Source organism: Plectropomus leopardus, chromosome 12, assembly GCF_008729295.1.
Source record: "Plectropomus leopardus isolate mb chromosome 12, YSFRI_Pleo_2.0, whole genome shotgun sequence".
Taxonomy (NCBI): domain Eukaryota; kingdom Metazoa; phylum Chordata; class Actinopteri; order Perciformes; family Serranidae; genus Plectropomus; species Plectropomus leopardus.
Window position 1 is genome coordinate 9,870,695 of NC_056474.1, and position 23,577 is coordinate 9,894,271.

At 38.6% G+C, this 23,577-nt stretch overlaps 2 protein-coding genes across 4 annotated transcripts; both read left to right on the forward strand.

Annotated features, from left to right (window-relative positions):
• The first annotated feature begins 3,749 nt into the window (after positions 1–3,749).
• On the forward strand, positions 3,750–16,976 carry gjc2 (gap junction protein gamma 2). Of its 3 annotated transcripts, none has more exons than XM_042497072.1 (2): positions 3,750–3,823; positions 14,603–16,976. In XM_042497072.1, exon 2 carries the CDS (start codon positions 14,632–14,634, stop codon positions 15,886–15,888), a length of 1,257 nt encoding a protein of 418 aa, XP_042353006.1. In that variant the 5' UTR covers positions 3,750–3,823; positions 14,603–14,631; the 3' UTR covers positions 15,889–16,976. The 3 variants fall into 3 exon arrangements, with proteins under 3 accessions (XP_042353006.1, XP_042353007.1, XP_042353008.1); XM_042497073.1 differs by lacking the exon at positions 3,750–3,823 and adding an exon at positions 3,935–3,999; XM_042497074.1 differs by lacking the exon at positions 3,750–3,823 and adding an exon at positions 12,147–12,177.
• A 3,171-nt stretch (positions 16,977–20,147) lies between these two features.
• Positions 20,148–23,570, forward strand: iba57 (iron-sulfur cluster assembly factor IBA57). The gene is made up of 3 exons (XM_042497075.1): positions 20,148–20,611; positions 22,401–22,750; positions 22,898–23,570. The coding sequence occupies exons 1-3, from the start codon at positions 20,271–20,273 to the stop codon at positions 23,287–23,289; spliced, it is 1,083 nt and encodes a 360-aa protein (XP_042353009.1). The 5' UTR covers positions 20,148–20,270; the 3' UTR covers positions 23,290–23,570.
• Positions 23,571–23,577: the final 7 nt, after the last annotated feature.

The window sequence follows — 23,577 nt, forward strand, 5'->3', positions numbered from 1 at the left end:
GGACCTTAAAGAGACTGAACTAGAAAACAAAGTACATTTTCCTTGACTAAATAAACCTAGTGATGTGGTCTCTGAACTTTGTTTTTCAGTGCAATTGCTCAACAATTCATGTTTGACAGTTCATTTTAGTAATTTAAAGTTTATTGCCAGCTTTCAAAAACGAACTGTTACTGATACTCTATCACTTCACTCAGACGACTATGCAGTTTTATGTGGGACTAGGTGCTGAAATCCTTTTACAAAATTTAACATTTTTTATGATAATTTGTGTGAAAAGTACTGGAGAGCTTAGATGAATGGAGCACACACAAACTGGCAGGTGAACAAGCTTTATATCAACACGACTTCTTTTCTCAGCATTTGCCTCCACCAGCCTCTGTGCCAGTTCTGTCCCTTGACTCAGCTTCACTGGTTATTAAATGTTTTTTGTAGCCTGCGTGCAAGTCCACATACTCATAGGTGTGTTAACCTTCGTCTCAACAAACAGGTTTTGGAGGTGGTTGAGTTGGAGTTAGAAAATAGTTCATACATTTTGATACTTGTGTTTGTTGAATCTAAGGCTATGATCAAGCATTATCAGTGTAGGTCACTGATAATGAAGTTAAGGGATTTTCTGAGGGCTCTTTTCCACAAGGCGACAACTGTAAAAGTTGTGACAGGGTGTCACAGGCACAAGAGAAATGGTACAATGTTGATATATTCAATATTTAGAATTGTATCTTAAAAGAAACTCATGAAGTTGTTAGTAATGAGGGCTTCTCTGTAAGCCTGGCAGCAGTCCTGAAAAGAAATCTGGGGTTCATTAGTGCAGAGATATGTGCTTCACAGCTCACTTAAACTTGAAAACTCCATACATTTTGAAGAAAAAAAAAGATTTTCAGTCCACAGACACAAAATGTTTGATAAAACAGCTATTTTGATGTGGGTTACAACATTCACTGCTGTTTATTGCTGTGGGTGACACGCCCACACACACTCAGAAACAAACACATCTGTCACCAATCGTGACATCTGATACCAATACATGCCATATGCTGAACTTTTACGTAATTTCCCACATCTGATAAAATGTGGAGGAACCAGAAAAACAACCTAATGGGTTGCTTTTTTCACCCTATCCTATTTAGCAGCTGTTCAAATTTAGACTTTGTGCAAATCATAAGAAGGCAAAAAGGGACTAAATTGCACTGCACTAGTTGAAGAGGGTCACAGGATTGCATGTTAATGGAGTTGTAACCTTTCATGATTTAATGTGATAAATGATTGATTAAAGGCTCTAAGGTATTTTTATTTATTAGTATTTTAAAACATATAGTAAAGATATAGTAAGTGCTGGAAAACAAAAAAAAATATTTTCTTCCGCTATCCTTTTGTTTAAGGAGTATTATAATATTCTGAGTATTTATTTATTTATTTATTTTTTGATAGCGTGGTATGCTATGACTTCAAGACATTTAAAAATAACGAAATGGAATGAATCGGTAATGTAGTGAAAAATAATTCCCCCTGCACATGTCGAGATGTATTTAATGGCATCCCAGACCACCGCTGTCTGCAACTCTGCCTCTGTTAAAAGATAAATCATTACAACCTCCTCCACCCCACAACCACATTGTTCGTTGTTATAAATGTTTGACTCTGTCTTATAATGCCATCTATTGGCTGTAACTGTGCCAACATAAAGGACAAATGGAAGTATGAGAGCAACTCATGACTTCTCATTCTGAAATCATCAAATACCACAGATTAATCAGTGATTTCTGCGTCAGACATTGTCAAAACTAGTTCTTCCTCCATGGCGGTATGATACACTGCTGGGCAGCATCAGCTGAAATGCCACAGGACAACAGTGTAACTTGGGGAGAATTAAGATGAGAACTAATGGTATCGCAAAAGTCATTTGACTCAGCCTGTGGACACCATGGAAGTCTGTTTAAAAACTCGTGGTAATCCATTTAATAGTTGATGAGGTATTTCTGTCTGAATCAAAGTGATAGACTGACCAACACACCAATAGTGCTACGCTATAAGCATAAAAATTGATTTATATCCATGGCATTTGTTATTTCAAAATGAAGGGACAAAAAAGAGTTGTAATCTTTGCCTGTATTGTTCTTGCCTTTTTAAATTGTTTACATCAGGTATGTAAACAATTAAATTAATGTGTGAATCACTCTCTCAATTTATGATTATTGTTATGACAGGTACATTTACTGGACTTTATGTAAATGTTGAAGTTAACAGACATTACACATAAACACCAGCATGTTCTGGCTGACCCTAACACAAAGCTGCCCATGAGCAATAATCGACCGTAAAGTCCCAGCCTGTCCTGTGATGGAAGTAGCCGCTAAATGAACAATGTGTAAAAGATTTTTCAAAAAGCATATGCAGTCCTTTTTGCCTGAACACATATTTTAAATGTGGACCATTATAAATGAATACTTGTCTATGATTTTCCTATAGTCACGGTGGTCTTATCAGGACATCGGTGAAACCTGTAACCTAAAACCTGTTAATTTAAAAACCTGCCACAATTCCATACTTGTTTTACATTATCTTTGCCGTAGCATGTATATATTTGAAGTTTATTATGTAAGTTGAACTTCATTTACATACAGTGCTACATTTCTGATACAAAAGATGACAAGAGATTAAACATAATCCCAAAAGAATATCATACCTTTGTAATCATTAAAGTTTTGGCATGCCATTGCCACATTTTCATACCTTGGCAAATGAACAACACAAACAGCCCTTTGCAAACACATGAGGAAAAGCCTTACACAAGCTTTCATTGGCTTTGAAAATAACTTTAAAATGGCAAAAAAAAAACCCACATTCAAATCTTCAGCACATCACAAGAATAAGGTCTAAAGGAATGCTTCACTTCCACAATGACCATTTATATATTTATTTATGAATATATATATATATTTATATATTTTTCATGAATTGGGACCACGTCTACCAGCAAAACTCATATTGTGAAACCCAAGTCTCATTCAAACAGTCATGTATTTTCCAAAATTGTGCATTTTTTGCTTTATCATTAGTAATCAGATACATCCGTGTCTGTGAACTCTGCTCATGCTTGCATGCATATGCTTGCACGTGCTGTGGCAGGCCCTGGGTAAATGCAAAAATGCATGAGTTTAGTCAGTACTATGCATCTGATTGGATAAGTAAGACTCATATTATACTGCATGAATTGTGTTAGAGTTTGTAAAAATATTGTATGCAGTTTTGCTGTTGTTAAACTGGTCCCCATGCATTGACTTAACATCATAAGCACCTTTTGGGACAATTTTTGTTGGTGAAGTATTTTTTAGGTGGATAATGAAATGTGTTAAACACCCACAAGTACACTATAAGTTAACGACACCATTTTTAAAGAATATGTTGGAAATAATGTTGTCAGCTGATGATAACTTTGGTAGTACTCTCACATCATGCAGGCCTGCACACACACTCACACATGGCTAAATCAGGAAAAGCAAGGTTTTGGAGGTCCAGAGCTACGTCACTTCTAATTTCTGGGTGAATGAATGGGGTTGTAGCAGGAGTCATCCTGATTTAAATAAATAAACAGCGAGTGGTCATGGCAGTGGAGGCAGACGAGCGGGGAAACAATGGGGCCTTTGGGAGGATGCTGGTCTCCTGAGTGTCGTGCCTGTACTTGGTGGTGAGGGGTTTTGAAGAAAAATGACCCATTGTCTCTCTCATCCTGCTTCTGAGTCTGACAGTGAAACGATGCCTCTGGATGCCCGCCCAGGATGAACATAAGCATAGAATAAGGCTGCTGCTTTATCTGCATGGACAGGTAGGTACAGTCTTCATTACTCTTTTTTTTTACCCCTGTGGTGCTGTGGATTATGCTGCTCATAATACTGTATGTATTTATTGGCTTTATATGCATAAACAAAGGCTTTCATTTTTGTCAGCATTTTGACTAAGCTGGAGAAAGACGTTCATGCAACTTGAAGTGCCAGAAAATAAGTAGGTTGCTTGTTACATTTTTGTTTAAATGTGATGTATGCATCCTTTTTCTATTCAGTCTCGTGGTTAAACGCCATGTTGAGAGGTTTGGTTTTTAATGCCAGTTTTTAATGCCAAATGACAGTTGTATCACATTGTGTTGTTGTCTCATATTGTGTTGTTGTTTTGTATTCTGTCCTTGAAAATCTAACTTTATTATGTGTTGTTTCATTTTTAAAATATGGACAGTAGCGGTTATCGTGTTGCCACAGCAGCTCAGATTGATATGAAGTTTTAGTAAACCTCTTAATACAGTAAGTTACTGCTTTATGCCTGTAAATTTGAATGGCAGTGTTTGTATAAAGTAATCTAAAACATATTAAGTGGGATTTTTTCAAATGAAAAAAAAGGAGAAGAATCTATTTCAGTGATACAGAGGGGCAGTTAAACAGGAAAGCGGTTTTCAGCCTGAAACAATGAGGACACAGCACATAAAACAACCCTTCCTGTTTTGGTGTAGTCCTCATGTGAACTGTTGTAGTAATGGAATTTTACACTCCCTTGCTGGTTAGATGTATTAAATGCCTTAAAAAATACTATAACTCAATCTTAACGCCTAAATTATTCAGCCAATATGTTTGTGCAATCATGAAGATCTGGCAGTTATGTTTTAGTGTCTAAACTGCCATTATTTTTTTTATATTTTCCACCTAATATCACTCAGTGCCAACTGGGCCAGTGCTCCAAAAGTCAATAATCTTATCCTCTTGTGTGGGTAAAGATAACAGACCGATCATTGACATAAAAGTGATTTGGAAAGTACCACATATTTGCAAGATGTTTGAAAACATTCCCTCGGAGTGTGTCAGCTGTGTACATGAATGCCATCTAGTGGATAAAAATGTCAATTGACATAAGCAGAGCAAATATTAGCTACATACATCTGCTCTTAATGATCAGTGTTTTACTAATGCCAACATTTCTAAAACTAAAGCCCCCATTTGTCAAAACTCTAAACTCTAAAACACCTCTTGCAAATGCAAACTCTTAATCAAAACTATATAAGCCATTATAAAATGTGTATATTTGGATTACAAACACCAGATAAATAGGTCTTTCCGCATGCCAATTGCTGTCTAATGTGCTGTGAATAAAACACTATTATCTAGAGTCTTTTTCATGTTCTGATGTAAATATAAACTATGAACGCAAATGCATTTGGAAACAAACTGATTTGTTTATTCTCAATAATTATAACAGTATCAGACATAACCTCTCTCCAAAATTGGCCTCACTTGTGCACATGACAGAACAAACTTTAATCCCGTTCATACTGTTTAAACTCTGATTGCTAAGTGATCTAATTGGTTGCAGGTGTTTTCACATGTGCACTCTTGGTGCAGGTGATTGATGATTGAGTTTGGTGTTTAGCAAGCAGCACACAGGCTTTTACTTTTGAAAGGTGTGTGTGGTGTAGATAATGGTGTGTAGTTATTTGCAAGAAGTGTGTTTTGGAATTTCAAAATTAGTGAAAAGCAGACTTTTAAATTATGGCTTTAAATTATTGTGCCACAAGTACCAGTTTTCATGTCTCGGCAATTACAAAAAACTGTAATATGTAGGCCATTTAAAAGCAGTTTTGTTTTCTGTTTGCAGAAAATATTCTGGGTTTACATCATCACATACACATTTGCCTTGCAAGTTAATATTTTGCCCAATCTGTTCCTCCTGTTTGCCAGTGCCTTTTGCTCAGCAGTTTGCCTCATCTTATCATGGACTTAATAGTTAAGCTTTAAATGTCACGTGTGCACTAGTACACTATACAGTAAGCTCAAATATACAGTTTTGATCTGAGCTCTTGTTGCATAAGTGAACGCCAAAGAGAGAGGGTGTATCGCTGTTTTCAGTGTAATCCTGCAGCATTGCTACCAGGAGTTCACTGAGTTGGAGAAGGGCAGCAGCACTAAGGCATCTGGAAGGAAGGATCTGCAGTAAACATATCTCTGGTAGTCCAAATGACCCTGACTAGGTCTGCTGCTCCTTTGGGCTTGCCTCAGATCAGCCCATGACATGGCCAGTTAAGACAAGATAATGTCAAAGATTAAGGCCCTCCAGCTCTGCAAGCAAAGCGTTGTTATTTTGTTTATTTGGATGGGTAGTTGTGTGTTGGATTGTACTGCCCTGATGGGAAACCTCATCAGCGAGTGCAAAAACAATGACAGGGAATAAAAAAAATAAGAATCTTGTGAACTTGATTCACTTGAATGTTCAATTACAATGTGTCTTTCTATTTTGGAGACCCTTGTGATCAAAGAGCTCTTAAGTAAGTCTTAATTAGTGTCATCTGTTCACGATCTGCTTTAATATCAATAAACACAGAGGATTTTTTTCTCAAAAAGTATTTCCATTAGCTCCATTTAACCATCTTTTTGCAACTGAGCCTCAATGTGTTGAAAGCCTGTCAGCAACTTAAAAAAACATTATATGACCTTACTCTATCATGTAGCCAACAGTCAGTCATGTGCTGTGGACACTGGTTTGCACACTTTAACCGTTTATGCCTTTTCTGAGAAAAAAAACCCCACAACAAACTGGTACAGTGATAACACAGCAAAGAGGTCAGTTCATATCAGATGACAAACATGAATGAGACAGTATTTTTGAGCTCATGATGTCAAGTCTACAGGGCAGTCCGTTACTTCAAGCACTGATGCTTTATGCTGTGACGCCCCCAATCAGCGTGGGGCCATGGCTCCTGTCAATTGCTGGCTTCCCTGGTGAAAATAATTAAAAACTGACTTTATTGTCTTTAAAAGACTGTGGTGCACTCACTTTGAAATTAGACAACCTAAGGCATCTATTGGTACCAACTGTGTCAGAATAGCTTGCTGGGAGGGGGGCAAAAGAACACTTGAAAGTTAAGCTAAATTTTGGCAAGGAAACAATTAGCATTGTCATTTTCAATAGGGTCACCTCAAGATATCTGAATAGGAACAAGTTCTGTGGGTACCCTAAAGTCTCCCCTAAACTTGAGAAGTCTTGTTCCCAGTAAATGTTTGGTTCCTTAGGGCTCTTTTATACTTGTTTCTATACTTTATATTTTATACTTTCAATATTAACAGTTTTCCTGTGAAAAATAAAGCTGGCAAACTGGACAAAAATGGCACAAGGTCAGCCATAGTAAATGACAAACATGAATGATTGAGATTTTTGAGCTGTTGATGCCAAGTCTACAGGTCGACCTGATACCTCACGTAAAGCAGCAGAGTTTTTACAGGCAAATCTTTACTACCGGAGTGATTGAAATCAGAGCGGTAAAATATGTAACCTGCCTCTATGACAGGAAACAGACTTATTCCAATGGAATAAAATCTACTTTTAGGACTATTAAAATATTTTTACACGTCCTTGTTTTGTGCAGAGCTTTAAATAGTTTGACATGAATTTTTAAGTGAGTCCAGATTGTAAAGTAAACATGTTTTTAGGAAAATGATGGAATACCTGACACTTTTTAAATTTCTTTTAGAAATTCATAAGTATTAACTGAATAAGTTGTGTTTATTTGCTTAATTGTACAGTTGTGTCTTGGCTAATTTTCAATACAAGTTGCTTTGCTTCTATGTGGGAGACGCAGAGCCCTGGCCAAGGGAAGTTGTTGGCATCCACCTCAAGGCTTTTCATCTCAGTCGCTTCAGTGGACTCCAGCCTTAGTAAAACTGGCACGGGACGCACTCACCCTGGGGGTAGGATAGGCTCGGCTGAGAAACTGGGAGAAAAATGAACAAATGAGATGGGACTGCCACCACTCTCAGGCTGCCTATGGGATACTCCCCCACAGCCTGGTAAGATCAGTTTAATGATAGTAGTAGGAGAGATGGGAGAGAAGGAGGAGTCCAGGCACCAAGTTGCATGTTTTTGCTCTGGTGTCTTGTGTCACTCTTTTCTCTGAGGGTGGGGGGTGGGCGGGGGGCACATTGAAGTCACATGGTGGAGCTTGATCTGTTACATAAACACAGACCTCCACAGCCCCCAGTCTGCTCGCATCAACTTTGTTCAGTAAATACATGTGGATAAAACTCTTGTGTTGACATTGGTGGCAGCCAAGGAGAGTTGTCGAGATGTTCACTCCTCCATGTTGCATCACTTCAACACTCGGCGACGCTGCAAACCCTTACAGCTCCCTGTGACCTCTTAAAGGTGAAACTGTCTGGGAATAACAAAATCCTTCTGTTAAAATGTGTCTGAAATTAAATGTTAAGGAAAATTTAAAAAAATGAATTTTTCCATACAGCAGGTGCACTACTACATTTATGCTAATAATTTATCATCATTATTTTTTTTCAAAAAAGTAAGTTTGTGTTCAGTTGTCAGCTGTCATGTTGGATTTTTTGACTGTTGTTCACATCTCGCAGATGCTACCACGACTGAAAAAAATGCTTTGTTTTACATGTAACACTAAATATAACTGTAACCTAATGAATATTAAACATTCTCATTTGGCTGTCACATGTTGCCAGTCCTTGTGACAAGAGCAATGTCAAGCAATGTCTTACAGGGGAATACTGTAATATTTTCCTGGCTCTGGGCGGTCCAATCAATATTTATCAACATGAACTACAGTTTCCCAAAGCTAAAATAGCCCGAGTTGTCCGAGGACACGGGGACAACACATTCAAAACTAGACGATCATTGGTTTGACTGGATGCATTTGTGCACTTTTGGTTTTGCTCAAAGTAACTGTGAGCCATTCAGATGTTTTAATGCTGTTTCAAAGACTAATTAATTGTTTAAAAAATCGATTGTTTATAATTACTCTTTTTGCTAAAATTTGAGTATTTGCTATTATTAAATAATTGCTGCTCTATCAAACTATAGTGAGCCTAATCGCCAAGAGTTGAGTGATGGTATTACTGGTAATCCACATGTTAATAATTATAAACATGTGGTTATTTGCCAACTTTATTTAAATAATCTTAAGCACCCTATAATGAGCTGCTTGTGTTCAAATTTAAGTGGAAGCACACAATAGGTGTTACAATGCTGCATCTTATCTATTTACATAATAACAGTCAGATGGCTTAATTAGTTAATTAGCCTGTTAACTCAAATTATCTACAGAAGTTGCTGCCGAAGTTTTTAAACCATACACCAAATATGTACAGCCATTAATCGTGTGGTTGAGCTGCACTGGGTAGGCAACAAAAAATACAAGTGTATTTACATGCAAGTTAACATGCATGTTTCAACATACATGTTAACTTCCCCCTTCCCGTTGACTACAGCTGTGGTAACCTATGTCAGCCCTGACTTACAATACATACAATGTTTTTTAAACAATTAAAATAAAAGCCAATGATAGATTGTGATAAAGTAAGTAAAGATAAAGTTTGTTTCTTTTTAAAATATTTTTTAAGTAAAACACTGTACTCTTAAAATTACATGAGTTATTTTTAGGCCGTGTTAGATTTTTAGAACTGGAAGTTACAATGATGGATGACCAGTGGTATCTATCTTAGACACCAACCAACACCAACCAAATTAATATTTAGATGAAGATGAAGATGAAGATAGACAGATAGATAGACAGGTAGATAGACAGATAGAGTAGCTCCTCATTGTAAATTGCAGTGGGATCTACCAACTATTTAGAAATATAAACTCTAATTGGCTTTTAGTTCACTTAACAACCCTCTCTGGACCATCTGCGTCTTTTGGATGATGGGAAGATTTTGGAGAGGAATGCTTGCTGCAACTTAAAAACACGTGCGTATCTGTCCCTTAGGGATAGCACATGTCCAAACCCCAAATGCTCTAGTCATTCCAGCAGCATCCCCTGTCTTCTTTTCTTCAGTGCTGCACCACAGGCGCTCGCTACGCCACATCTCCTCAGTCAGTAGGAGAGGGGAGCCCTGAAGGTGAGGCCTCAGGACGATGGGTCCTGCAGGCACAGATGGCTGGCTCTCAGAGCTTTCTTTTTGACCGCAAACTGCTCAAACAGAATGAGATCTAAATACAAAGACTTCTCATGTGATTGCGCAATCTCATTGTTGATATTTCACACTGCAGTGCTCTTTAACCACTTGAACACCAAGCATGTCGTGTACAAGGCTTCCCATGCCGTAACTACAGGCTTGCATGTCCCATTTGAATGCAGCATATTTCTGACAAACCAGAGTTGGTGATTGTTGGAACAGCAGACAGACAAACCAAGATCTCTTCTTTTTTAGTTTTATTTTGTGCATGTGAATGGTAACAGAGTAGCAGGTGGCACCATGTACGGTAGCTTCGGCCACCTGTGTGTGCATGTGCGTGTGAATAGGTGATTGTGACATGTAGTGTTAAAGTGCTCTGAGTGGCTGCAAGATTAAGAAAGTGCCATACAAGTGCAGTCCATTCCACTGGCCTCAAAGCCTGGCTGTTCCTGGAGGCATGCTCCTTGTCCAAGGAGTCTGCCATGTTGTTCCTACAGTAGCCCAGAACAGACAAACCACTTTTTTGCTTCATCCACCGTAGCTTTCTGAAATTCAATCTGCAACCTCACCCTTCAACCAAAGACAGTCTAATATCCTCACAGTATATTGAAACACAGGAAATCAAAACTTTTCCGTCATTATTTAAAGAACTGAGTTGAAAGTGTGATCTGATTGATGGGGGCCTCGCTGATGTTGTTGAACGTTTTTCTTGGCTTTATAGCTGTATACAGGTCATAATTAAGGGTTATTGAGGGCCTTGTGAAAGTAACATTATAATAATATGGTCACTGTGACAATGACCAGACACATTTCATTAACGCAAGCCAGACACTAACCCGTTTATCTGTCCTCGATTAAAAGTAGTTGACTTTAGATCGCTTCCCAAACCTGACAGCAGCATCTGGCACATACAATAAAGAGATGGAGGAATTTCTTTCCAAGTTTAATCTTGCATGAATCACCACCTCATCTGTACTTTGTCGTGTTATTTCAGACCTTAAAAAAAATGTAAGGAAGTATATGTGTGTGTGTGTGAGAGAGAGAGGGAGAGACTTCTGTACACACACAGCCACTTTTGCCATCATGTGAAAAAATCCACCTCATGCCTCAAGCAACAACGTGTGCTACTGCGCTCCTCAGGCCGAGGTGAAAGCCTGAAAGTATAAACATCAAGTCGGAAAAGACGTGTAGCAGGAGTGCAGAGTGCAACCTGTCCACTGCTCTGTTATCTGGCCATCTGCCTGGATGGAGGATCTAAATATTATGACACTTGATATGACTGAGCGTACCTGCTGGTTACATTCTAGCGGATCTGCGCTGAGGCAAGATGGCTTATGTCTCAGTGACACTTCTGTCCTCAAACTCCCCATCTTTGTCTCTACAGAGTTGTTTTTTCATAACTGTCACCCACTGTAAACTCTTATGTAATTGACAGATAATATAGAGGATGCTAATCTGCATTTACCAACATATTACTGTGGCTGTTGTGTGTGTGAGACAAGAGAGGAAGAGAGAGGAGGAGGTGTGGATGTTAAATGACCTTTTGCATTGTTACAAACGCGTGTGAAGTGTGCCACGACTCTATACATTAGTCAGATACTGTTGTTGCTGTACAAATGGTTGGAGGGCACGTAAACATCAACCTGCAAGACAGAAAGACACATAGATGATGGAGAAGTAAAGAGAAAGAGGGAGAGGGAGACAAAGTCAGAGAAAGAGAGAATGAGAGAGAGAGAGAGAGACCTTCATCATCTGTGTTACAAATGTTGCACATAAGCGTTGGGGGGAGGTTGACTGTGTTGCGATTAACACGCTCCCTCAGCTGGGTGTTCATTTCAATCTGCAGTACGATATCCTCAAGTCTGAACCCTTGGATGAGGGTCACTTGCCAGAGGAGGATTTTTTTTCTGCCTCTCTGTTTTTTATACTTCCTTCTTGGGCAGAAGGCTGGTGTAATAGAAACCAGACACAAGCCAGAATGTGAGGCATTCACAGCGGCGAGACCTCACTTCTGCACAGAGTGGGAAAACGGAATAAATAGAGAGTCTAGTCTGATCAGTTTCGTCACTGTTTTTTTCGTTTTCGCCATCCTGTGAGTGATCAATAAGGCGGGGAAGGCAAGGACATTAAGACTGAAGTGGTATTCCATGGATCAGACTGAGCAGGGGATATCTAGAGAGGGCACAGGAGACTTTCAGGATGGGAAATGCATGTGCAACTTTTCCAGGTGGGTTGTTTCAGTTATTGATTTTCCCTAAAGAAACTGTAGTTTCTGTTTAATTCTCAAAATTATAAATGCTCAGTTTGTTACAGTGAAATTGTGGACTGTTTGTGAGGTCTGAATTCATCTGGCTGTAAGATCATTTAATACCATTGCTGAAGTCTTCAAATATGAAAATGCTGCTTAAAAAAGCATGTATCTATTGCTATATTTTCACCAAACACAATACAATATGATACCTGTTTAATAATGTAAAATATATTGGGCCTGCACCTGCATCAATGATAAAATACCTGCGCTTAGGATTGAAAAATATGCCTTAACCATGCAATAACTATCTAGTTTGTATCAGTTTGTTAAGCCTTTATTTTTAAAAAAGTGTCTCTAATTTGTGAAATTTTAATATCATAAATGATTGTATTTATTCAGTTTGAATATTTTCTATAACTACAATGCATCTGTAGCTTATTTTGTAACATTTCTGAAGCTTGTTTTTCCACATTTTCAAATTATTAGACTTATAAGACTTTTGTGTGTTGCGTATCGTAACCAACACAAATAAAATCTTAAACCTAAACTCAGTTTTTGTCACTTGCTTCTTTGTCCTCAGTAAAATCTAATCTTTATTTATTAAACAGACATTTAGATTAGACATCTCTTCAGGAGAGACGTTAAAATTGTAACAACACTGAAAATTAAAGACAGACAAGGCAACAAATGATCATAGCAAGCTGTAAAACACTTTGCAAAACACATCAATAGCAGGCGAATGTCTTGAGATCACGGCCGTGTTTGGGCAGGATGTTTTCTGCTCCAGTATGATTCGTTCAAACTTAGAAATCCTCCGTGTAGTGGCCCTCCTGTCATGCCATCCTGGGGCAGACTTGACTCGCCCACCATAGGTGCCATCTGTCTCCGTGTGGCTGTACCCCCCTCCCCAGCGTCAGCAGTGCTGGATCTGGAGGGGAGGCCTCGTGGCAGATCAACAAGCCTCTCCTGTTCACTCAGATGGCAGGGGAGATGGCACATCCCACGCCAGGGAACACAGTGCCGCAGTCATGAGATCAACACGAACTCTGCTGCTCCGGCCCATGAATGAAGGGGACAGAAGCGCTACGCTGTCTCCTTGTCGTAGAGCCATTCACCTCACAGAGTCAGAGGATGACACTGTGAGGTTTCATGTCATCTGTTAGACTGTGTGTGTCCCTTGGCATGATGTGTTGAAAACACTGTACAATATGTTTCTGAAGTGGCTCTCTGAGCGGATCACACACTTGTGCCAGAATAGACTCGTCTTATATTCAGAGCACTCAGTTTCATTTTATGTTTTTAGCGCGTCACCCTTTTAAGTGTGTTCTTTGGTCAAAGCTATGTAACCAAAATGTTTGTTATCATTGCCAGATTTGTACGTTTCTGATTCAGTGTTCTTGTTTGTAATCTTACCATTTCTATTTCTGCTATTTCAGCCCTTTTTGAAACTATTTAATTCTGTTAAAACTGGATATTAGAGTACTGCGTGGTGTGTGTTCAGATAGGCTGACTGAATGACATCACCCTGCTCACTGACATGAATCAACACAAGCCATTGTCTTGTGTTTGGCTGCGCAATTGATTGAAAATGAATGTCTCCTCTACATCAAGAAGTCTAACTGTGTAGTTGATGTTTGACACATTTGTAAAGTCCACATTTCCTGTCAGCCCACAATGGTTTATAGCTGAAATGGTTAGTTGATCAATGATTAATTGATTAATTAAGTATTTTAGGAACAACTTGATCCTTCAAGTTATTTTTTGAGCATTTTTTTATAGATAATAAAACAATCAATAACAAACAAAATGACAAAATAACTTTGCCTTTACACATTAGGTTTGTCCCTACACTGCCTGTTTTTAAATCCTGCCTTAAAACACATTTTTATTCTCTGGCTTTTAACTCACTGTGCCTGTTGCCTTTATAAATGATTGTTCCTTTGTCTTTTAAACAGTTTTTTTTTTTGTGTTTCCACTACATTGTTTATATGGTCTCTGTGTTTCCCCTGGGTTATTTATTATTTTATTTTTCTGTGTTATTTTTATAGTTTTGCTATTTTTGGATTGTACAGCATTTCAGTCAGCTGTTGTTGATTTTGAATGTGCTTTATAAATACATTTGAATTGAAATCAAAACTGAAAACAAATGTTAATTGCAGTTCTAGTATGGTTTTGTTTGGGTTGGACATAAACAGCACAGGCTTTTGATATAAGGAGTACATCTGGAAGAAGTATATAAACTTACGACATAATACTACAGTATTTTACTGTGATTCCGGGAGCAAAATTACAATCCACTAAAACGGAATTAAACTGTAACTCACAGCCTTTTCAAGTCCAAATCCCTTCTTCGATGGGTCTCTACTTGGGTCTTAATTAGGTTGTTTTTCTCTGTTTACAGATTCTAATTGAAAAGCTTGTTAGAGCAACATGAGCTGGAGCTTTCTCACTCGTCTCCTGGAAGAGATCCACAACCACTCCACCTTTGTGGGGAAAGTGTGGCTGACCGTGCTCATCATCTTCCGCATCGTGCTCACAGCAGTCGGAGGCGAGTCCATCTACTCAGACGAGCAGACCAAATTCACCTGCAACACCAAGCAGCCCGGCTGCGACAACGTATGCTACGATGCCTTCGCTCCGCTCTCTCACGTCCGCTTCTGGGTCTTCCAGATCATCATGATCTCCACTCCCTCCATCATGTACATGGGTTACGCCATCCACAAGATAGCCCGAACTACAGAGGAGGACCGCAGGAAGCACCACAGGCTCCGCAAAAAGCCTCCTCCTCACTCCAGGTGGAGGGAGAACCATCATCTGGAGGATGTCCTAGAGGAGGAGGAAGATGACGATGCAGAGCCCATGATCTATGAGGATACACTGGAGGTGCAGGAGGCTAAGCCTGAACCAGCGAGCAGCAGTAGCAATCACCCCCCAAAACATGATGGCCGTCGAAGAATTATGCAAGAAGGCTTGATGAGAATCTATGTCCTTCAGCTCATGTCGCGAGCTATTTTTGAAATCGCCTTTCTTGCAGGACAGTATCTCCTCTATGGCTTTCAAGTTAGTCCTTCATACGTATGCAACAGGGTCCCCTGTCCACACAGAGTGGACTGTTTCATCTCCAGGCCCACTGAGAAAACTATCTTCCTCCTCATCATGTATGTGGTAAGCTGTCTTTGTCTAGTGCTAAATGTGTGCGAGATGCTTCACTTGGGAGTAGGCGCTTTTCGGGACACTCTTCGCATGAAGAGGAACCGGGGCCGACGGACGTCCTACAGCTGCCCGTTTTCTCGAAACATCCCAGCCTCCCCTCCGGGGTACAACCTCGTGATGAAGACAGACAAACCTAGCAGGATCCCCAACAGCCTCATCACCCACGAGCAGAACATGGCCAATGTGGCCCAGGAGCAGCAGTGCACCAGCCCGGATGAGAATATCCCGTCTGATTTGGCGAGCCTGCATCGGCACCTTCGGGTTGCCCAGGAACAGCTCGATATGGCCTTTCAAACATATCAAACCAAAAACAACCAGCAAACATCCAGAACCAGCAGTCCTGTGTCTGGGGGCACTATGGCCGAGCAAAATCGAGTCAATACAGTCCAGGAGAAACAAGGAGCGCGGCCGAAATCCGCCGCAGAAAAGGCTGCGACTATTGTAAAAAATGGAAAGACATCTGTCTGGATCTAGAGATAATTCTAATTTAGTGAATTAACAGTATTTTAAGACTCCAGGACTGCACTGTGACACAGCTGGAGAACATGAGTGTGAGTGTGTGCCTGTGAGTGTGTGTGTGTATGAGAGAGAGAGAGTGAGAGATGCGACTTTGGACAATAACAATTAAGAATTCAATCACTCTAGCTGAAAGAGTACAGTTAACAGTTTTTGGGGGATTTCAATGAAAGCACACATAAAGAAATGATCAAATCCAGTATCACGAATCTTCTTTGTTACTGTAGTGTGTCAGTTTGTGCCCGCCATAGCTTCTGGACATGGTTAACATGTGCTTACTTAGTTAAACATCTCTAATTCCAGCTAAAATGTCAAAGTAAAAATAGACTGCTTCGAGCTATTTATCTGATCTACCCTTGACTGCCGCTGAACTGGATTAATCTGAAGAAATCTAACTTTGTGTGTGATTGTACCCTCGATACAAATTTGAAAATGCGGTGAAAAACACTGCGAATGCACAATGACTCATTTCTGAAGAATGATGATAATTGTTGGAAAGATGCATGTTTAATATTCGGGGAAGTATTTTTGGATGTAGTATGGACGAGTGTTGCTGGAAGCAGACTAAATGTGAAATATTTTGATAAAGATAATGAAACAGGGCTGTGTCACTGTAGGCTCTTCTGGTAAACATCTGCTTAGTGTGATGATCTTCAGTCATTGCGTGCAAAGCCTTTATCTATTCTATACTTTCCAAAGCCTTGCAGTGTCACGTTTGAAGGGGGAAGAGGTAAGTAAACAGAAAATATGATTATTTTCTAACTGATTTTCTGCAATCGGAAGCAGATGATGCATGCTTTACAACTGGGAACATACAGTATACACATATGCTACAGTAGAAACCCCATCCTTAGCTATTCAATAGCTCCACGTTTATCTTATGTTTAGGCATGTTAGGTCTTGAAGGTGACCGTTTCAGTTTTTCTGTCACTGAAGCAGTATGCTTCTAAAATTGGTTTCTGAGTAACATTTAATCCTGCCTTCACTGTTGTCATATATCAAAGTGCCTCAAACTTTTAAAGACTGTTCTCGCATTTTATTCATGAAGCAATAAACTTATTTGAAACCTCTGATTTGTTGCTTTATAACACACCTGCCTCTCTGTTGGTGTGTTCTTGGGTTAGAAGTTTGCAATTTCTTATTTTATGTATCATGTCTGTTGTTATACAGGGGTGTTTCTAGAATTTATAGGACATTAGGAGCTTTACCCAGAACTCTGTAGGATCATTCCCCAACTTAATATATATATATGTGTATATATATATATATATATATATATATATAATATATATATATATATATATATATATATATATATATATATATATATATATATATATATATATATATATATATATATATATGAAGAATCTCTATTTCTGTGATTTTTAATGCATCCTTAAAAACATTTTTTCCCAGAATAATTATGAATTCTTATGTTAAAAATATTAGTAGGTATCAGTATTACAACTGCTATCATTAAAAAAAAAGTTACGAGAATTGGGAAAATAGTTAAATGAATCAGTTTATGTTAACAGTGGTGGAATGTGAATTTAAATACAAGTGTAAATGAAATGACATTGATAATTAGATCTGGGGCTTTTTATTATTATTAGGACTATTCTAATTTTTTAAACATGTACATATCCTACATTTTTAGAGCCAATCCTAATAATAAAACATTCGGGGCTCAAGCCTCGGACACCAAGCTCTAACAATGTCGTTGTTGTTATAGCTAGAAAGTCTCATAACAAGAAAGAGATCCATTTAAAGCCTTAACACTGGGTTTTCAAGGTCATGCACCATGAGAAGTCATTGAATTTCACAAACACATTTTCCATGGAATTAGTAAAAATCATTAAAAGTTTTGGAAAAGTCATAGGATTTTACTGTGTGTAATTATATTTTTTGATCAATTATTGTAATATTTGTGTGTTCTGTTTACCATAGCATACAGTTTTCTTCCAGCGTTTCCTCTCTCCCTTCATGTATGCCAGCAAGCTGAAATTATGTTTAAATAGAGTTTGAATCTGGTATGTTTGAAAAAACACTGGGCAAGTGAGGTAAGAAAAATAATAATAATTATGAGTCCTTGAAAAGTCATAGCCAAATTTTTGAAATTTTGTCCATGAAAATTTCTGGGGAAACAAAAATGTAGCAAATTGTGTCATTTACAGTTGATCACATTTTAAACGACTGATTCCTACAAACTGTTTAATGTGTTTGGGATGAGATGCTGACATTATTCTGTTGTTCAATTTGTCTTAAATGTCGTAAATGAATGAAAACATAGTTTTGATATATAGCTTCCACTTCTCTCAATAGATGCCCCTAAATCCTACACGCTGGACTTTTAAGTATATTTTGAAATGTAGCCTGTCGGGCCCTAATCTTTACTGAGTAGCCTATAGCAAAGCGATGGTGCAGCAGGGGCATATAATCTTTACAACCTATGAATCCACTCAGCATTTTACTATCTTACATATGGGAAAATGCCATAAAAAGTAAAAAGCAGCTATTTTCCTTAATCAGTTGCAGTAAGAAAATAAAAACATAAATAAAAAAAACTTGTATAAATATATTCAATGTTAAAACAAGGCCTTGTGTCAAAAGACTTATGGAGACAAACAGCCATTCTTGTACTCATTAATTATTGGATAAGTAGCATCAGGTGTAGACTGCCACTAAATAACATAAAAACCCTATTGTAAAACCTAATGTACACAATAAATCCAATTACTGATCCACAAAACTCCATGTGGAAAATTATATTGTACTCAATCCATATACAAATGATTATTATATTCCAACAGTTACAGGCAACTGAATGCACATTCAACAATCTATGTGCCAGTGTAGGTTTCCTTAAGTGGCACTCCACGCCTGGAGCTAATCAACAAATTGTTAACACAGAGAACAATGGGTGTTTGTCCAGGCTTTAGGAAAAGACATCATGTTAAACTGTATTGAGAAGCTGGATCACTACTATCCTATTGGATGACTTTTTATTTCTATATATAGGAGTTTTTTTCACTTTATCCTGTAAGAAAACATTTGGTGTGCTTTCACAACGCTTATTAGCTCTTCATTATTTATTTTGCCGCAGTTTTGTTAGAAAAAGCCTTGTAGCTCTTTACTCTGTAATGAGTTACACAATTTGTTCTGTACAGATGTGTGTGTGTGTGTGTGTGTGTGTGTGTGTGTGTGTGTGTTTACTCACATTTTCTTTTGGTATTTTCCCATCTGTTGAGGAGTTTTACTGAGCAGTGAATGTTTATAGAGCCTCAGCGGGAGGCGCATTACATTGCATATGCTGCCTGCTCAGCATTTTGTCATTTTCTCATGATAAGCCTGCACTGATTTGTTGTTGTTGTTGTTGGTATTGCTGTTAGGGCTGCACAATTAATGAAAATATTAGTACTAACCAGACTGCAAAATGGCAAAGTACAATATCCAAATTGTAGGAGCTGCATTTTTTTTTATAAAGGTAAAATCTGTCACAACATAGGCCACTATATCAGCTGGCAGGTGTGAAAAGCATCTTCTTGTTTTTTTTAATTGCCAAAATGACAGCATTTACCATGGCTTAAATCTGTAAAAACAAAAAAACATAATGGAGCATATTTCATGCTTTCCTCGGGAAACATAACAAAATCTAGACTTAAAATAGTAATTTTTTGTGAGAATCATTTTACTCTACGTCTCGTTGAAATTTTCACCAAAACTAAAACATTTGCACAAACTGGGTCCTGTAAAAATGTACGTGCAAGTACTTTTTAAGTTGATTTAATTTTGAACTTTGAAAAAAAAAAAAAGGCTACATATATATGGTTAGGCCTATTTAAGCTAGAGAGAGGGCCACTCATTTTCCCACAGTCACTCAGGGAGACTAAAGGAAAAATATTTACAGCTGCAGGAAGGGTCAAGATCCAATCCCTGAGAAGTAGATCTAAGGCAAATTTCTCCAACTTTTATTTGTAAACTCTGTTTAATCATATTCAATTAAAAAACAACATGAGTTATGTGTAACTTTAAAGCCATAGACTTTATATAATAATATTTATATAGCCTACAGTCTATGTTTAAAGCCTAAAGGGAAGTAAACACTCCTTACAGGTAGTAGACTGGTTCATATCTGATATTCACGCGAGCTACGGGAGCAAAACAGCGCCACCCACGTGCTCTGTTATTATCGAGCAATGCATTGTGGGACTTCCAAAATGGAGTCCTTGTTGTGAGAGTCAGCTGCGATGTCCTGTGTTATGTAGCCGTCCGCTGCTGTTATAAGGCCAGTAACCGCTTTAATTTCACACACGCACACTCCTGTGACAGTGGACATCATGGGGGTTTTGTGTTTGACCAGAGGCGCGCTCACGTCCGCCAGAAAATACTCGGGTCGGTATTTGCGCGTCACGTTTCTCTCCGGTGTCTCAGCTGCAGCAGGTGTCCGTGTCAGGAAGTACAGCCAGGAGACTGTCCAGAGACATGTCCCCGGACAGTTTGTGTGTTATCACCTGCCCCACAGGACGCTACTTAAAATCCAGGGACAAGACACGAGTCCGTTTCTTCAGGGGATCATAACCAACGACGTGGAGCTGCTGGTGGAGCCTGGACTCACTGCCGTGTACTCACACATGCTCAATGTGCAGGGACGGACACTGTATGACATCATGTTGTACAGGTAACATCTACACAACATTTATTTTACCCTTCAAACCACTTCAGCACGCTGTCAGTAGACTGGAGGGTGTGGCTGCTTATCTTGAAATGCAGCTGCTGCTGTCGGTGGCAGACCGAGAGCCAGCCCAAACAAACATTTTTTTTTTTTAATTATATTTATTTATCCTCAAAAACAGTAACAGAACACAGATTTAAAAATAAAAATAAAAATACAGGAAAAGTTATAAACTGCCGATATTTGGCATTTTCATGTTGTTTTTTGGCATTTTGCCAAATATCTACATTGGGGTGATTGTTGATAAAATTAATTAATTAAAAAGTGCAAAGAAAGTCTCAGCATGGGAGGGATTTTTACTTTGTAAAACCTCAGAGAGCTGTTTTTATTTATTAATTTTTAATTTAATTTTTCACTTGAATATTTAAAAATAGTTGCTTGGAACTTGCTGTATTTTATGTTTAAAGTTTCGGTTTTGAACATTTTTTAAAGGCATTTATACATAGTTTTGTGTTGGAGTTTGTTGTATTCCAAATTCTAAATATTGTCTGTAAGATTTTAATTTTTATTGCAAATGCATATCGATTTCCAAATATTGGCTATCAGTCTCATTCACTACTAATAATTGGTATTGATATATGTCCTGAAAAACCACTATCGGTCGACCCCTTTTAGAAACCCAAATAGACTCATAGAAAAATCTCACTGAAGGTAATACAATAAATTACAAGTAAAACAATAACTTACAATACTGTAAAAGTAATAGCCCGGGCTATTATTTGCTTAAAACACTGAACACAACAGCCTTATATTTGGGACAGGCGTCTATATGGGGTGGGCTTCTAATTCCTTTTCCTCTGAAAGCCATGAAATTATACATGAAATTATTTAAGGTACAACTCAAGTGAATTGTGATCCCATCAGCTCCTTTAATTTTTGCACTGTAATTTAGTATTTTTTGCATCTTTCTACTGGCTGCTGCTTTATAATGTCCATGTTTACTGAGTGGTTCTGGTAATTTTTGTTTTCTAATTATTGATTGTCTACACATCCAGACCTTAAAAGACACAAAGGTCCATTAAAAAATATTTCAAATTTAAATTTTAATAAATAAATAATTTGTAATGCTGTATACCATAAAATGACATATTTTCTAAGATGGTTTATAGACACTAGTATGCGATTGAAGCCAAATGTTTTGTGTGAACTCTGCCTGGTAAATTAGATCTCTAACTGGAATGTATTTGTACCAATGTGCACATCTTCTGGTGTTACTCTGAAGTTTCTATGGGAAAAAAACTAAATCTTTAAGGATATTCTAAGTAGAATTTTCCTAAAAAAAACCAAAAACAGCGTATCTTCTCTTACAACAGTAAAACTCTTCAATCACCACTTATGACCTACAAAAAGTGTGCGGTGAAGTATCCATCTGCAGAGACCCTGCACTCTGTCTGAATTTTCTTTTTGATCCTTCTTATTTTCATGTGTTCAGGACGTCTCCGGGCACACCAGGTGAAATTATGGACTTTACAGAAAGATAACAACCAGGTGCCAGAGTGTAAGCAGGACTCTGTTCCCAAAAAAATGCAGATGAGGCACAGGAGTGACTCAGGGATTGGATTTAAGATATTGTTTACAAACAGTAACTGAAAAGTCCTGCATATTATACCTGCGCCTCGGGTAGATCAGGCGAATTTGCTCACCATTAAAGTACGTTCTGGTTAACTAATTATATCATTTTTATGGTGTATTTTCTTTTTGTACAAGTCACTAAATTTACTGCATTCCCTTTCAGTCTGAAAGACGTTGAAGCAGGACAGGGTGTTTTCCTGGAGTGTGACAGCACAATTAAGGACTCAATCTTGAGACATTTGAAGGTGTACAAGCTCCGCAGAAAGGTCAACATAAACCCCTGTCCAGAGCTCTCTGTGTGGGCGGTGCTTTCCAAGCAGAAGAGCGCATCTCAAGAGGCCAGTAAACCTGAGCTTTCCTCCCCGGACAAAGCTCTGGTGTGGGAGACCGATCCCCGAACTCAGGAAATGGGCTGGAGACTGGTGTTGGACAATCAAACTGACCCCCTGGACGTCGTTGCATCATGTCAGAAAGGTGACACGGGGGAATATCACAGACATCGCTATGCAATCGGTAAGACCAGTTATTTTTATTTTTTTTTAGAAAACATGCAGTTTGTATAATAAGAGAAATAGGACAGAAAGTTAGGATTTGCATGGACGTGTTCTTGACAGTTTTTGACAAGTTTTGTTTATTTCCTCTGCTGTCATTGTCGTCTAGGACTTCCGGAGGGCGTGAAGGACCTTCCACCAGGGGTGGCGCTACCACTAGAGTCAAACCTCGTCTACATGCAGGGGATCAGCTTCAGCAAGGGCTGTTACATTGGCCAGGAGCTCACAGCCAGGACTCATCACACTGGGGTGATTCGGAAACGCCTGATGCCAGTACGCTTGTCAACTCCAGTCCAAGACCTCGAGGAAGGTGCCGCGCTGCAAACGCAGTCGGGCAAACCAGCTGGGAAGCACCGAGCAGGCGTCGGAGAGCTGGGTCTGAGCCTGATCCGCATGGCTCACGCCAAAGAGGCGTTGATGCTCAAATCTTCCGATGACACCACAGTGGCACTTGAGGCCTCTGTGCCAGACTGGTGGCCCGAAGACGCAAAAATCAAGTGAAGTGGATGTTTTATCGTTCCCTCAAATGTGACATACATCACATCTGACAGACTTCTCATAGACAGAACCCTGAAGTACAGTATGTTACACTGTCATTGCTTAACAGCTGTGTGGCACTATTCCATTTGTATTTTTGTTTGCAGAAAATGTACTTTTAGAGTTTCCCCAAATTGTAATGTATTATGTTATTTAACTGATCTATTGCAGCACTATACAACAGAATATACCAAAAGTGATATTGTATTGGTGACTGTTGATTAAATATGCAAAAATCAATACAACTCCATT